General features: G+C 37.7%; 3 protein-coding genes across 4 annotated transcripts; 1 reads left to right on the forward strand and 2 right to left on the reverse strand.

The window, feature by feature from the left end:
• The first annotated feature begins 45 nt into the window (after positions 1-45).
• On the forward strand, positions 46-4,988 carry LOC103856248 (gamma-tubulin complex component 2). The gene is made up of 21 exons (XM_009133346.3): positions 46-286; positions 433-491; positions 578-626; positions 834-968; positions 1,117-1,248; positions 1,722-1,805; positions 1,902-2,000; positions 2,066-2,157; positions 2,228-2,300; positions 2,385-2,537; positions 2,624-2,743; positions 2,827-2,880; positions 3,013-3,096; positions 3,181-3,255; positions 3,347-3,457; positions 3,552-3,677; positions 3,777-3,884; positions 4,025-4,087; positions 4,168-4,242; positions 4,362-4,501; positions 4,648-4,988. The coding sequence occupies exons 1-21, from the start codon at positions 203-205 to the stop codon at positions 4,769-4,771; spliced, it is 2,040 nt and encodes a 679-aa protein (XP_009131594.1). The 5' UTR covers positions 46-202; the 3' UTR covers positions 4,772-4,988.
• Positions 4,989-5,004: 16 nt separating this feature from the next.
• LOC103856249 (cellulose synthase A catalytic subunit 7 [UDP-forming]) lies at positions 5,005-9,930 on the reverse strand. Of its 2 annotated transcripts, none has more exons than XM_018657714.2 (12): positions 9,703-9,930; positions 9,071-9,266; positions 8,787-8,986; positions 8,603-8,693; positions 8,213-8,330; positions 7,847-8,113; positions 7,423-7,768; positions 6,853-7,329; positions 6,567-6,768; positions 6,270-6,460; positions 5,824-6,177; positions 5,005-5,750 (listed from the first exon to the last, which is right to left on the reverse strand). In XM_018657714.2, the coding sequence occupies exons 1-12, from the start codon at positions 9,925-9,927 to the stop codon at positions 5,169-5,171; spliced, it is 3,249 nt and encodes a 1,082-aa protein (XP_018513230.2). In that variant the 5' UTR covers positions 9,928-9,930; the 3' UTR covers positions 5,005-5,168. The 2 variants fall into 2 exon arrangements, with proteins under 2 accessions (XP_018513230.2, XP_009131595.2); XM_009133347.3 differs by having other exon boundaries at positions 6,270-6,466.
• A 2,700-nt stretch (positions 9,931-12,630) lies between these two features.
• LOC103856251 (putative F-box protein At4g38870) lies at positions 12,631-13,734 on the reverse strand. Its single transcript, XM_018657574.2, has one exon. It carries the CDS (start codon positions 13,732-13,734, stop codon positions 12,631-12,633), a length of 1,104 nt encoding a protein of 367 aa, XP_018513090.2.
• Positions 13,735-16,150: the final 2,416 nt, after the last annotated feature.

Genomic DNA, 16,150 nt, shown 5'->3' on the forward strand with positions numbered 1-16,150 from the left:
TCCCAGACCTTTTTAAATTACACTCTTAAATCCACGGCGTTTTGATTTTTTTTAGGATTTGGTCTCGAATTGAAATTCCGGTCCTTTCAAACCGGACGTTTTACTAACCTATGATTTTATGGTTTACAGAAAACCGGCATGGTTAACTGATCTGTGTCTCTCTTTTTCCTTTGTTTGCAGTCAGTGAAGAAGAAGCGAAGCAATGGAACCAATGACGCCAATCTCGTGCCCTACGACTCCTCGCTGGAACCAAGACAGGCCCTTCCTCACTGGCCGCTTCCACCAGGTTGCTCCTTCTTTAGATCTTGTTTTTGGATTTGTTCTCTCGAATCAAATTTGAATTTTCGACTTTTTTTTTTTTGGGTTGGTAACTTATAAAGAAAAAAAGTTGTTAGCTTTGACAAATGGGCTTATTATTATTTTTAATCTCAGGAAACGAGGGCAAGCTCTAGATTTGATGATTCAAAGCGGTTTACTCCAGAATCGTCTAGGTATTTCTAAATCTCTATGCTCAAAGTTAATTACTTTAGACTAATCTTTATGTTTGTGTTTTGTCTAATTTCCATTTTGGTTTCAGCAATTCTGGAGTAGAGCAGGCAATAGGCTGCTATGACACACCGGTTCAGGTTTGTGTTTGTGTCCTTTTTCTCTTCTTCTCTTGGCTTCCATTTATTTTGAAGTGTTTAGTTTTTACAAGTTGGCGTAACTGTAGATATAATGGCTTCTGGTCTGAGGCAAATAGAATATAGAGTTTCCTAGGCTATGGACTTGGTGGCATCTCTTATGTTTTATTTTTATTCCAGTAACTTTATTTTTAACCTTTTGGTGTGCAGGAACTTATTGTCATTGATGATCTCTTGTCTGCGATGGTTGGAATTGAAGGGAGATATATATCAATTAAAAGAGTACACGGGAAGGAGGAGAGTATAGCTTTCCAAGTTGATCCATCTATGGATTTGGCGTTACAGGCAAGTAGTACACTAGTACTCAACACAATAAATTTTAGTTCTTATTCCGAACATTTTTAAGCACGATGATCTACTGAATGCCTATGAAACCATGTTACTTAGAGACGCTATAAGAAATTAACATTGTAAGTATATTCAAATTTTGCAGGAATTGGCGAAAAGAATATTCCCTTTATGTGAATGTTTCCTGTTGATCGACCAATTTGTGGAGTCGAGCTCGCAGTTCAAGAACGGGCTAGTTAACCATGCATTTGCAGCTGCACTCAGGGCGCTCCTTCTTGTATGTGATATAGGTTGCTACCTTTGTGGTAACTGTGATGCATTGTTTATTGAATTGTTTTTCTTTCCCGTACTGTTTCTTCACTTGCGGGATTCTGCGAACTGGATATAGATTTCATAAAATGATAGTAATCTCCTGAATTGGTGTCTTTATCACATTTCTGAGTGTTTATATATATGCATACGTATGAATATCTAAAATGACATGAATAACTCTTGCTACCTTCCTTCTTCCAAGTTTTTTTTTTTGCCGTTTTTGTAAATTCTCTCAGTATTGTCCAGTTGAGTAAATTCATAGTCTGATTCATTTCACATGTTGAGTTATGAGTCTTTTTTGGTTCAAATTGTTTTGTGTCTAACCAGTATCTATTGCATTGTTCGGATTGAAAGCTATCATTTCTTGTTAGCGTTGAGGCAATTTGACAACATTCTTTGCCAATGCTGAAAGTATTTAACCATCCGTTCTTTTACTAGGATTATCAAGCCATGGTGGCACAACTGGAACATCAGTTTCGACTTGGAAGACTTTCTCTCCAAGGATTATGGTTTTACTGTCAGGTCTGTTTTGATTGATTGATTGTTTGTTTGTTTTATATAATCCAAGATGCAAATTCTGTAAAATGTATGATGATTGATTGTTTTTGTATCTCTCAGCCCATGATGGGATCCATGCGCGCATTGGCTGCAGTAATTCATCAGGCGTCGGCAAAGCATTTTGTGGGTTCTGCTGTGCTTAATCTCTTGCAGAGTCAGGTAGATTCTTGCTTTGGTTATAAAATAACCCTATATGTCCTAACCTCGAAGACTGTTATGCCTAGGCTAAAGCGATGGCTGGTGATAACTCAGTGAGGTCATTGTTAGAGAAAATGACGGAGTGTGCAAGCAATGCATACCTGAGCATATTGGAAAGGTTGATTTCCCATGCCTCTTTCTTTCTCTAATCTCATCCGTCGACTGACTTGTATTGCTGTTCAATTTAGGTGGGTCTATGAAGGGATCATTGATGATCCGTATGGGGAATTTTTCATTGCTGAGAACAGATCTCTTAAAAAGGTACTTTGATTTTTTTTTGCTCAGCTCGCCTGCACAATTATCAATTGTTTGATCTTACAATTTCAAGTTTTGTTGTGTGTGCAGGAGAGCCTTAGTCAGGACTCTACGGCTAAATATTGGAGCCAAAGATACAGCCTCAAGGAGACTATTCCTGGCTTCCTTGCAAACATTGCTGCAACAATATTGACGACAGGGAAATATCTAAACGTTATGAGAGAATGTGGGCACAATGTTCAGGTATGAGTAGACAATTTTTTCCTGTAATTAGTACACTTAACAGTGTTTATGATATTGGACATGACATTGGCTGATATTTTTCACAGGTTCCCATCTCAGAGAGATCTAAGTTGACAATATTTGGTTCTAATCATCACTATCTTGAATGCATAAAGGCTGCTCACGAATTTGCCAGTAAAGAGCTTGTTAGTCTCATCAAGGATAAGGTAACTAATTGTGTTATGATGACTGCTTCTTTTGATGTCATTCCGCGTAAATACACCTCTCTGACCATCAGTATATGATCCAGTATGACCTCATTGGAAGGCTTCGATCTATAAAGCACTATCTTCTTCTCGACCAGGTATACTGTTTCTACTTATGGATCTTAAGAATTATTATACTTTTCTAGGCACAAATTTATCTATGTGATTGATAATTTATCATCTGTTTAATTTCTAATTATTTTTTGGTATAACGATGTAATGAACTACAGGGTGATTTCTTGGTTCATTTTATGGACATCGCTCGAGATGAGCTCAACAAAAAAGTGCATGAAATATCTGTTGAAAAGTTGCAGGTACTTTTGTCCGCATGGTCAAATTGTTTAATTGTTTGGTTCTATACTTACTTTCTGGATTCTGAATATATGTTTATTATTTAGTCTTTGCTAGATCTTGCTCTACGTACTACAGCGGCTGCAGCAGATCCTCGCCACGAGGATTTGACTTGTTGTGTGGTGAGCAGTCAATTTGTCTTTTCCTCCTGGATGTGATCAATTAACTAAGTTTGTACACAAGTTGTTCTCATTTTTTGCATTCATATCTTAGGATCGAGCTTCATTGCTTACGACTTTGGGAATGCACAAGGACCTTGATAGCAATAGTATAGAGGACCCTGTGAGCATCACTGGCCTAGAGACATTTTCCTTGAGCTACAAGGTGTGCTCTTCTCTTCCCTTGTCTGCAGCTTCCTGTTTGTATCCGGTTAACTATCAATGATGTTGGATATGTTGATCGTGGCTTTGTGTTTCAGGTTCAGTGGCCACTATCTATTGTCATATCAAAGAAAGCTCTGTCAAAGTACCAGTTGATTTTCCGCTCTCTTTTTCATTGCAAACATGTGGAGCGCCAGCTTTGTGGTGCTTGGCAGATACATCAAGTATGAACTTATATTATATTGGTAGCTTGGATTTTTTGTTTCTAGGGAAACCTTTTTAATCTATTTGCTTCTCTAACAAACGGATATGTACTTCTACAGGGGATCCGGTCTATGAACTCTAACGGTACAGCAATTCGTAGATCATCACTTCTCTGTCGTAGCATGCTTAAATTCATCAGTAGCCTTCTACATTATCTTACTTTCGAGGCAAGTCGTGAACTTTCTTTTTCTTGTGTTTGTTTTAATTAGTTATGACATGATTTGATTGTTTCATTTAGCGCATTTTATGGCTCTCCAATTTTTTCCAATGTTGCATTTGCATGCATTTATGTGGAATAAATTTTCAGGTTCTCGAACCAAATTGGCATGTGATGCATGATAGACTACAATCGACAAAGAGCGTAGATGAGGTAAGTGTAGGAGGAGTCTGCTTTGTCATAATTGTATGAGAAAACATGCTTTATTGAAATAGTGTGCCCTCATCTTACAGGTGATACAGCATCACGACTTCTTTCTTGATAAATGTCTGAGAGGATGCTTGCTTCTTTTACCTGATGTCCTCAAGGTTCGTTGCTGTTCCAGTCAATTTATCTTTTCTCAGGATCAATCTAATGATATACTTCTCTATATAGTAGAAAATTTTGGATGCAGTAGTAACAGTGTGATGTTTTTCGATATCGACAGAAAATGGAGAAGTTGAAATCGGTGTGCCTGCAATATGCTGCTGCTACACAGTGGCTGATATCATCGTCCATCGACATCAATAGCCAGTCTCATTCCCAGAAGACAATGATAAGAGACGCAACCGTCACAGAGTCCATATTGTAAGTAGTAACCAGGAACTGTTTCTTTATTTTCTTGGTGAATCTTTACCCTTTTATCAACCTCTCCACAAAAGCTGTTTCCATCAATTACTTTCGAACTTCATAATACGGTTTGTTCTAATATACTGGTTTCGCATTTTTACCAGCAATTTCGAAAGGGAATTCAACTCGGAGTTGCAGAGCTTAGGACCAGTCTTGAGCAAAGGCTCTCAGGCTGAGCCATACTTGACTCATCTCTCCCAGTGGATCCTTGGTGTTTCGAAAGAATGAGACTCTTACTAAAAAAGCTCAGACAATTCAAAATTCTAAATGTTCTGTGACTTCTGTCAAATGATATTCAGGTTGAAAGTGTTGAAATGTGAGTGTGTTTAGCCTTTTGATGTGACTTTGTTTTTGTGAATTTACACGGTTAAAAAAAAACAACAAATTTCTCAGTCTCTCTTAAAGCCCTGCATTCAAGTACTTTCTCTGAGAAGTTATCTGTGAATTTTCTAATTTGCAACTCAAAAAGTAATTTTAGTCGAGCTTCTTTACCACAAATCCAGATGCATCTGTTTTGCTGGTTAATATACAATAAACAGAATCCATTTAAGAAATCCAAAACGAGAAGTGAAAACACTCTGGACAAAAGTACATAAAAGTTTCAGAAAAAAAAAAAGATTTTGCCTCAGCAGTTGATGCCACACATGGAAGTGTCAGGTCCTTTGGTCTTCATCACAAAAGGATCAATTCTCACCCAAAGCAAAGAGAAGATAGACGCCAACAAAATCGACCAAATCACCACAATAGTTGGTGTTCTGTTCTGTCTTCCCATCAGACCTTTGAGGAACGGGTAGAGATGAACAATCACCCAAAAGGAGAAGAAGAGTTTACCAAACAGAGGTCCCCAAGACTGATACCCATTGTTGATGGCATCCGAGATGCCTGCAACGACGCCAACAATGTTTATGATGAGGACTGTTGTTGGAGGGATAAGCAGAGTTGTCCATTTGAACGCGTAAAGTTCTCCAAAGTCATCATCATCTGTTGCCTTTGATGTGACTGTGAAGTTTGTGTCAATGCCTGCTAAGATTTTGAGGAGACCTTGGACAACCGCAAAGAGATGAGCTGAGATTCCTCCAATGACCCAGAACTGCTCGTTTCTCCACCATTCCTCAATGCTCACTCCGCTCCATCTCAGTTCCAAGATTCCCGTTGCAATGATAGACCCGAACAATGCGATGAAGAAGAGACTAGCAAATGTGCTTATCTGAAGGAAAAAAAAGATTGTTAGCAAAGTTAATGCAGATTTGTAAACTGATTTTGTTAAAAGAGTTACTAACCGGTGGCATGATGAATTTGTCGGTAAGGAGACAGATGGCTGGAAGAATACAGTAGGCAAGGAGTGGAATAGATGTGAACGGATAGATTGTTGTATTGGCGTAGGCGAAACGCTCAAGCCATTTGAGTTTGCCACCTTTGTAGCCATACCAGAGAGGGCTGTGCCGGCTGAAAAAGATTTCAACAGACCCGAGGGCCCAACGCAAAACCTGGTTTAACCTGTCTGATAGATTGATTGGAGCTGAACCTTTGAATGCAGCTCTCTTTGGCATGCAGTAAATAGATCTCCAGCCACGGCAATGCATCTTGAAACCCGTCAAAATATCCTCAGTGATAGAGCCATAGATCCAACCCAGCTGCATTTAAGAGATACACAAAAGTTTGTTAACAATGGCCAGCTTCGAAATCATAAATGAGAAGGTGACACCTAACGGTTCAGTGTTATTACCTCAGTTCCCCACTCAGTCTTGTCTTCATAACCGCAGCTTATGACGTGGATTGCCTCCTTAAGGAGCACTGCAGGACTTGATGACGGAGGAACACCACCGTCTTCCATCAAAGTTGAGGTTACAAAGATAGATGATTGCCCAAACTTTTTCTCAAAGTTCATCTCAGACATCAGATGCTCCTTGTCACCTTCAGCTCCTGCTAAGCAAACACTATCAGATCTGCAGCATTCCCATAGTATACTAAACCTACTTTAAGATTTGGAGCCATATTCTAAGTTTATGTTGGGATAGTTTACCTCCAAGGGATGCTATGTCGCCATTCGACTCATGCTTGGACTTTCTCCGGCGCCCAAAACAAGGACAACAACCACAGCTTATCATCTTGGGACGTTTAGGACCCTTTGGTGGTTCATAACCATACAGAGCTTGTCGTTTGAAAACACACCCAGTACCGACGTAAACTGGACCTTGGATTCCATCTAGACCTTTCATATTGATCTGTAACAAACACAGGAGTGTAAGAAAGATGATGCATTTATGTCATAGATCAGAAGTTGAAGAAAATGTAGATTGCGTCTTTACATCAAAGAAGACTGTGTTTCTGTTGGCGTAACGATCGTGCCTGTCAATACCATCGAACCTCTGAGGGAATTGAACATAGCAGACCTTCTTTCCAATCTGAGGATCCATCAAAAAGCACATTGCTTCCCTCACGGCCTTGCTGTTGTTAACATAGTGATCACAGTCCAAGTTCAGCATGAATGGAGCATTTGTGAGTACACCTGCTACTCTAACCAGAGCGTTCATGGCACCAGCTTTCTTGTGGTGCTGAAAACCAGGCCGCTTCTCACGTGACACGTACACAAGCCGTGGGAGCTCGTTTCCTTCCACATCAAATCCTCCGTTGCTGCCGAGGAAGACTTGGATCATACCTGGATGGTCCTTCGTGTTATTCCCTGGCCATGGCGTTCCGTCCGGCATGATCCAACCTTCTATAGGAGCCTTTGAGGCTTTCGCCACGAGAGCATTGATCCTCACCTTGAACTCCTCATACTCTCTCTGCCAAAAAATCAATTTACCGATTGGAAAATTTAGATTATAGTGAAGGCCTGAGTGATGATATAACTTGATCTCAAGTGAATAGACACTGACCTTCATGGCTCGGCGTTCCTTAACGAATGTTGGCTGGACTTTATCCTTAAGATAATCAATCTTCAACGTGAAGTACATCTCCGGTGCCCTTGGCTCTATGGAAAATTTCTTACAGAAGGGAACCCATTTTCTTGCAAACTCAGCAGTTTCTGCTAGAGAGTCGAATGTGAGCATGGAAGCACCATCGTCAGATACGTAGCAAGAGATTTTCTCAACTGGGTAGTCCATGGCCAAGATTGACAGCACGGTGTTGGATGTGACGAGGGGAGGCTCCTTCATCGGGTCCACCGTACTAACAAAGACATCCACAGGGGCAAGCATGTTTGGTTCACCTTCTCTCTCGTATCTGTATAAACAAAAATTATATTAAAACTCCAACTTCATAGATTTTATGGCGCTTCCATTTGTAATGTGTAGACTTTACCTGAGGGAGAGACGGTCTAGATAGGTCTCACGATCAATGGGGAACCACTTGGGAAACTGATCAAGAATCCAAGAGACAGCGAACCAGATTTCACAGATCACAGAGGTCAGCCATAACCCCAGAGCATCGTGCACGGGGTTCAAGAGCCTATACCGTAGGAAAACTGCTAGAATGACAAGCCTAGCGACGATGACCATCCGGTATGGATTGATCTTGCTTGAGGCAATGGGAACTTTCCGGGAGAGTGGCTGCCGCGCCTCGTCGATCCTGCATCCAATTCCAAAAAAAGCCAAAAGCTAATTGTAAGCATGAATACGAATCATTAAAAAAACTGATGTATTAGAGAAACGTTTGTGGAGGCATTACAGTCCCATCTCAGGATCATCATCTGGTTCTGGTCCTCCAAGATTTCCTTGCTGGAGCTTCCAGTCATCCATTCTTTCCCGCCATCCTCCCTCCTTCTTGTCATCCCATCTCTCGCTCCCTACCAAAATAAAAAGAGAAGTGTCGTCAGAAACCTCTACTTCATTTGATTTTCGCTTGTATCAGTTTCATTTTATATAAGCTAGAAAAAGTAGCTCGTTCTCAATCAAATAAGGCTCTCCTGATGAATTTCATATAACAATGTAAGAGCGTAAACTCCTTGTTTATAAAACTATGTACATATCTACTACTAAACTGTTCAATACCTAGCTGGCATGCCTCATAACTTTGTTTTTAAGCAAGTTACAGAGAACAATGAGTAGAGAGACTCACCAGCTTCAGATGATGCATATGGATGGACACGCTTATGAAGCCCATGTTCTCCATTCACATACCCTCCTCCAACTGGAAATTCTCCACTTACCTGCAGAGACCCAAAAGATTAACAAAAACTACACAAACTTGATCTCATATATGTATAAGAAAAAATAATCCTGTAAAGCATATATTATTGTACATGTCTACTATGGCCACCAGCTATAACAGGTGGGAATCTCCCGTTCTCATCATCCTCAGGGCCTCTTCCATAGCTCATCTTCCCATAAAGCATGGACTCAGCAGAATGCTTCTGCTTGTCTTGCCCATCATCGATGTTAAACTCGTCCTCAATATCATCAATATCCTCTTCATCCTCATCCCCTTCAACTCTCGGACTTCCTTTAGAAACCAAAAAAATAAATAAAAAGATTTAACTTTTTTGTTTCGTTCAGGCATTTCGTCGAACAACATGAGAGCAGTTACCTCTGAGACGCTTGTAACGAGTCTTGCATTGAGGACAGTTCTGTGACCCTTCTCTTCTCTCGTACTCGTAGCAAGGCCTGCACGCTGGAAAACCACACTCATTGCAAGCTACGAACAGGTCTCCTTCAACTGTCAGACCAATCTGGTCTCCGCATATCTCGCACACTTGTCCGTCTAGATTCTTTAGAGGCTTTGGCTGTAATAATTAATTAATTAATAACACTAATTTGTAAGTTTTATTTTTGAGAAATTTTTTTGTAAGTTTAAATCAACAAAGAATCATTTTTTATTCTATAGTTTTTAGGACGTATCTTTAACATGTTACAACTCTGGTTCTTTGTTTCTAAATATATTTAATTTGTTGTTACAATAATCATATAAATCCTAAATAATCAATTAGATAGACTAATTAAAATACTCTTGCAAATCAAACTATATAGTTATCAAAAATCAAGAAAATAATATAAATAAATAAATAGTAAACAATTAAATCCAACACTATTCTACATTTTTTTTTAAAAAAAGTTCACTATTCTAGATGTTATAATGATTCTGGACTTTAGCCTTGTGAATCTCTCTAGTTACTGAGTTAAGTCTTATTGTATTAAATATCAGACAACATCATCAGTTACCTCTTCGTGGTTGTGAATGACGACAAGTTCGTTACGGTTATGTGAACCGGCGACAAGACCGGCGCTGGCTTCCATGGCGGCGACGTCGGCAGTGAGAGAGAACAAAACCGTAGCTATGACATTCACGGTAAGAGGAAGGAGTTGGTTTTTATCAATGAAGATGATGCAAACCCTTTGTAAAGTTTCTCTCTCTGTATGGTACGTAGTTTGTTGTAGAGTCTCCATTGCCTTCAAGCTAAGCTTTCATTTTTATATTAATTTTATTTAATATATAGTTTCATGCAACAAACTCACTAGCATTTTTCAGCTGATATGTCTTCCTTTCATCGTTGCGGTTTACTTAAGCTTCATGACTCTCTCATTCATTCTACTGTCCTAATCTCTTACCCACTTACTTCTCATTCCTTCTGTTGACTAAATCTGTATACTAATAATAATAGTCGTAGATTAAAATTAGTTAGAAGATTTGGTGAGGTAGAGAGTGCAAGCCAAGTTACGTTCCCTGTCTCCTAACTCCCAAGTATAGCTCACAAGTCACCAATGATATCTAATCCATTTTTTGTCCAACACAAACTTGGCCTCTCTAAACTTAATTAGTTCTACCGTAAATAACAATTAACAAGTAATCCAGAAAAAGGCATTAATCAAATTTGAGCGTAAACCAAAAACATTCTACGATTGGTCAAGATCACAAAAATGCTTGCATGAAGCCCAAGTTTAGCCCGTAAAATTTCAAATCTAAACCCAGATTTGTGTCCATTCGAGTGGCGAAAACAAACCTTGTTGGGCTTTTTCCGAGTATTATTGTAAACATCGACTTATTTGTAAAGTTTCCTCGTTTCACACAAAAACCCCGATACGTTTAAAAAGTGACAATAAAACCAAAAAAGTTAGGGGACAATCTCAAACTTCTATAAATAACAAGGGACTATAATTATTGACCAAAAAAAAAAAAAAACAAAAAACAAGGGACTATAATTGTTGCTAATTTGGTTTATGAGTAGTCTTTGACTTTTTTTGTTGTTGTTATAATCAGAAAATGGATATTGGCCCCTGCCCAAAGGTGCACTCTTTGCAGCTGAGAAAAGAGTAACCTTTTTTTTAAGTATGGAGCTTGGCTAAAGATGCAGAGCAGTTCTTTAGTGGAGCTTTGCTTCTTTCATTGTACTGCTGTGTTTGTTGCTTTAACTCACTCTTTAGATATAAAGAAGCAAAGGCAAAAGGTGTTGACAACTACGATAGGGAATTGGAAGACGCGATAGATAGGCTTATCGTTGAGTGTGATAGGAAGATTGGTAGGGCTCTTAAGCGTCTTCAGGAGGAGGATGCCAAAGCTGCAATTGCTATTTCAGTCACTGAAGTTACTCAGGTGGATAATCTAATTTTGAATTCGTTTGTTTTTTTTTTTAACTCAGGGATTTTCCTCATTGTTTTATTGTTTTACTGCAGTCACCTGACATTCTCGAACTATCAAAGCAAATCAAAGAGAAGATGAAGGAAGCAGACCTGCATGGTAATTTTAAATATAAATTTTCTTTTTAAGCTGATTAATTGGCCAGTGCTTCTATAATCTTTAGAAATGATGCTGTCAAATTTTCTTCTGTAGTATTTGTGTTCGTTCTCAGTGTAGACTGTGTAGTTATCTTCTCTCTGTTTTCTTCAGGAGGAAAAGAACAAAGTTCACAAAGAAGGGGTCGAAGAAAGGAGGTTCACTTTCCTAAAGCTTTTAGATGAATTCTTGGTTTACTTCAATCCTCAATATTTTCGATGAAAAGCTACTAACCTCAGATCAAAGGAGAGGAGCAGAGAGCGAGAATCAAGTAAAGAGAGTGACAGAGGAGATAGCCGTGACCGTGGTAGAGATATTGACCGTAGAAGTAGAGATCGTGACAGGCATCATGACCACCGTGAACATGACGGACACTATAACCAGTCACGTGGGTATGACTCAAGAAGCAGGCGCAGTTCGCGTTCCCGGTCTAGGGAAAGACCAAGAGATTATGATCGCCGCAGGTAACTTAAGAAAACAGTCGCATCTTATTATTTACTGCATTTTCTAATTGCATTTAAACTATATGTTTTAATTATGTTACAGACGCCATGACCGCTACTAAGATGCTGCAAGAAATGGTTGCAGCACGAGGTCGTTACAGATGCGTTTAGGATCACTCTGGAGTTGCAAACACTCGTTTTTTCTTGTGTTAAAGATCTTTGAGTTTGTAAGTTGCTAAGAAGAGTTTCTTCGGATGTTTTTGTAACTTTTTTTTATATGTTGAGTAGAATATTGTCGTGACGGAATAGGACGGCGTATAAGTCCAGAATCACTCCAATGGAAAGTTGTTTGATCACACGATTATTTACTGGATTGGCATCAGGATGAAACAGTAACAAGAAACTTGAATCATTCTTGTCGAAGCTGTCTGGTGTGGTTGTCTTAGGATTTTTTTACCCCTTAAACAAGCATTTGTTTACCCCTTGAACAGCATTTTTTTTTGCTGAAGCTGTCCTTTAAGTACTATAGGTTCAGTATCTCGGGTCCACCTTTTATCATCTTAATATTCAGATCATAAAATAATGTTTTCCAACGCTCCAAATCACAATGTCTATATCGTGACCTTTGTTCAGTTTCTTCAGCGCGTTCTCAACAGCAAGGCCACTTTACCAAGTGAAAGCTCCTCAGGTTCATTTTCAGATTCAACAGCTTTGAGAGCGTCCTGTACTTTGGCTTTCATTTTTATACATATATCCCAACGAAGCATCTGATAAATACTAGTATAATTGACAATCATGTATAAAAATGAAAGCAAATAGAACTCAACAACAACTCAAGAATAAAGTTATGTTTAGACACGAACATCGATCATGGAGATTTTAATCATTGATGATCGTTTCCTCCGCTCTATTAACTAATCAAGTAAAACAAAACTCCTACAAAAACATGAGATTCTCTACCAAATTAGAGGAGACCGACTCTACGTAATAACCCTTATTGCCCTCTGTGTTTACTCGTATATAAACTGTTTTCTTGCTACTTGTCTTCATATCAAAATATACAAGGTCGTTAAATACTGATGCATGAAGAAATTGTGGTACAGTTATAGCCTCACCCGTGTCAGTCTCAGTGACCCAAGACTTGGATATATACCACTTAATAGCCGGGACTATTTTAGACAAAACAAAAGTCTTCGTCGACCATTCCTCCTTAGCAGCATCTTCAAGAACACACAATCTAAAGTTATTTTCATAGAAGACGACAGCTAGCTTTCCCTCGTAGCTTATCACCTTTGAACATAGCCTGCGCAGAAAAACACTAGGTCCTTTGATATGATAAAGTTTTTCTGACCTAACATCAAAACACATGATTACTAAATCATTCATCTTTGTGCCAGTAAAAGCTTGATAAAACAAAACACCACTTATACACAGCGCGTGTCCGAAAGGAGCGTGAGGAGTAATATTGTTTTCAGTAATCATCTTCCAAGAGTTCTCGGTTCCCACTGTCAAAACCCGAAACTCCTTAACTGAATCATGCGTACCTCCTAACATGGCGCACAACACTTTATAACCATTCTCCAAGGGATCATACCCCAAGTAGTAGCGTATAGGTCTCCTCCATGTATCGATCTCGGGCAAGGTAATGGATCGTCTAGTGCAAGGGTTATATATCACAAGTCTAGTGGCTTGTGCATAGCAAATCAAACCGTGGACAGAAGGAGAAACGGTAGACCATTGTGGAGAGTAGCAACTCACACGGAAAGCTGTGAAAGAAGATGTTTCATGCGTTTTTGGGGAAGGAACCAATCCGCAGTATCCATGTCTCAACAAGAAGAGGAGACCTTTTTGTCGAGTCAAAGACACGTTGAGGAATAACTTCATGAAATCTCGACTGCGGATGGTGGAAGCCCATAGCTTGGATACAGAGAGGAACCGGATTAGGGTTTTAACCGTCAATCTTTTGAGTATCTCTATTATGAGATCAAGTGGAAGCGAGTCTGACTTAATGTTGATAAGCTTCATCCTTTGTGTTTCCATGGCTGAGAGAAAAAAACGAATGAACACGTTTTTATTTTTGCGTTTTGACTTATATACATCCAACAAGGGTAATGCCCTAGACTCCTAGAGATTGTAAACGTGCTGCCGTTTTGGAATTGTAAATCGAGGATAGGTTCGTTTTCAGGGTTTACTTAAAAAAAGTTAGCAAAATCCGGTTTTCAAAAACTAACCAATCCAATACATAACAAATCTACATTACTAGAGTATATATAATCTCCTAAACATTATTTGCAAAGTGATTTTGACACATATCTTTTGCACAATCATTTTCACTAAAATAAATATGACATGACACGCTAAAAAAGATAACATGATTTATGGTTTAATGTGATATGGCTTATGGTTAAATATGACATGGACAAGTACATTCAATGCTTATTTATATTTTTGATAAACTTTTTAAAATATGATAGTAAATTATATATTATCATTAAAGTAAATCTATTCAAATATGACATTAAATAATATAATAATAAAATAAATAATATTTTAAAATTTTCAAAAAATTATTTACTTCTATTTTTATAATTAAACAATTTTATCATTAATTTTTTAAAAATTTTAACATTTTCTCAACAAACTATAAATTTTTAATCGTAATATCATAGTTTCTTTTATATATCTACAAATTTTAAAAATATTGTTTAGTTTACTTTTTGACAATTATATAACGTTTATATCAATTTTTTATTAATTTTGAACAAGTTGATTGAATATATTTTATCCAAAAAATAGATAAAAAAATATCTAAGATTATAATTTTGCATATATGCATATGTATTTTTAAATATAATTTAAATAAACAAAATTGTTTATTTATCTTAATTTTATGTTCAACTAAATCAAAATTTATACTAAATATTGTTAAAAAATAATAAAGTCTAAAATAATAATAAATTTTATTTTAAAATGTATTTAAATTTAAAAAAATTACTACTGCAAACACACATGTTCTTAGCTATTATAAGTTTTAGAACCTGAATCTCTTAGACCTTTGACAAGATTGGCTTATTAGATAACAAGTCATTCCATCTCCATGTATAATATGAAGAACTCTTTTCCTTTCAGGACTATGTTTAATAAAAATTAATACATATCTAATTTAAGATGCATAAACGCTAAAATCGATAAGTTTCTGAGCAATGCTGCCTTACTTCGCTTAACATCTGGTGGTTCAGTTATAGCGGCAGAGCCTGATCAACCCAGGCATATAACAGCTCAAATCTAGTTTTTATTGAATATCTGTGGAGCTGCGATGCAGGTAAAGCCATTTCATCGACTCTTACACTTGGCTGGTAAATGAGAGCTTTTTGGACAGATACTCGGCAAAACTCACTTGGAAGGTGCTTCGCCAACGTGCTCCTCTGCAAAGTTGGGCACCAAGCGTCTGGTTCAAGGGAGCTATCCCAAGACATGCATTCCTAATGTGGCTGGCACAGCTAGATATAGACTGCCTACTTGAGCTCATCTTGCTTGGACTGCATTTTCGGATTGGGAATCTATAACGGATTCCATGGCTGTTAAAAGCATATGCAAATGGAGCAGTCAATTAGGACCGGAATCTAAAAATATAAAAAAATTAGAATTTCTTGAAAATACTCAAAAAAAAAATTATGGTTTAAAACTTCAAAATTTTAGGTATAATATTTAATTTAGAGCTTATAAATTTTAGTGAGGCGTCAATTGTATATATAAATAGAGCTATAAACTTGTAAAACTACTCTATTGTATCGTTAAATATACTGTTAAAAAAATTGAACAGGACCTATAAATAATTTGAGACGGCACTGACGGATTCTGTCTCGCCAAAGCTTCTCAAGCGCCTTGTATCTCAATCTGGTCTACTGCATTTGGTCTGAGCGGAACAAGAGACTCCATGACAACATCTCCACTCCACCAGGGACCGTCTTCAAGCTCCTAAAGAGAAATCAAAACAGAGTAGAAGCCTCATGCAACACTGGCTGGTAATGTCGAAATCAAAAGAAGTGCCACATTTCTTTTTTAAAACTCTGTGCTTTACCTTTTTCGAATAGGTAAATCTAGTTGAGATTAAATCTTTTGTAACAAGTTACAAACTCTTCCCATTTTAATGAAATTCACATTTTTTTTTGTAAAATGAACTATGATTTCTCTATCTCTCTAAAACAGAGAGAGTTAAGAGAGAAAAAACTATTCACGGCTTAAATTCCATCTTTTTACTTACAAATAACTCAACTCATTATATATACTATAGTCGACCATCATGAAAACTTCTTAACCAGTTTGAATAACTGCAAGGGACAAAACTAATATTACATGATGTAGTTTTGGGCATGAAGATTACGGGTTTCGTCGCTGTATTAAAAGAAAACTGAAAAAGACGATTGTTCAAAAAACAACTTCTAAACAAGAAAAC

The sequence above is a fragment of the Brassica rapa genome, chromosome A03, assembly GCF_000309985.2.
Source record: "Brassica rapa cultivar Chiifu-401-42 chromosome A03, CAAS_Brap_v3.01, whole genome shotgun sequence".
NCBI classification, from domain to species: Eukaryota; Viridiplantae; Streptophyta; class Magnoliopsida; order Brassicales; family Brassicaceae; genus Brassica; species Brassica rapa.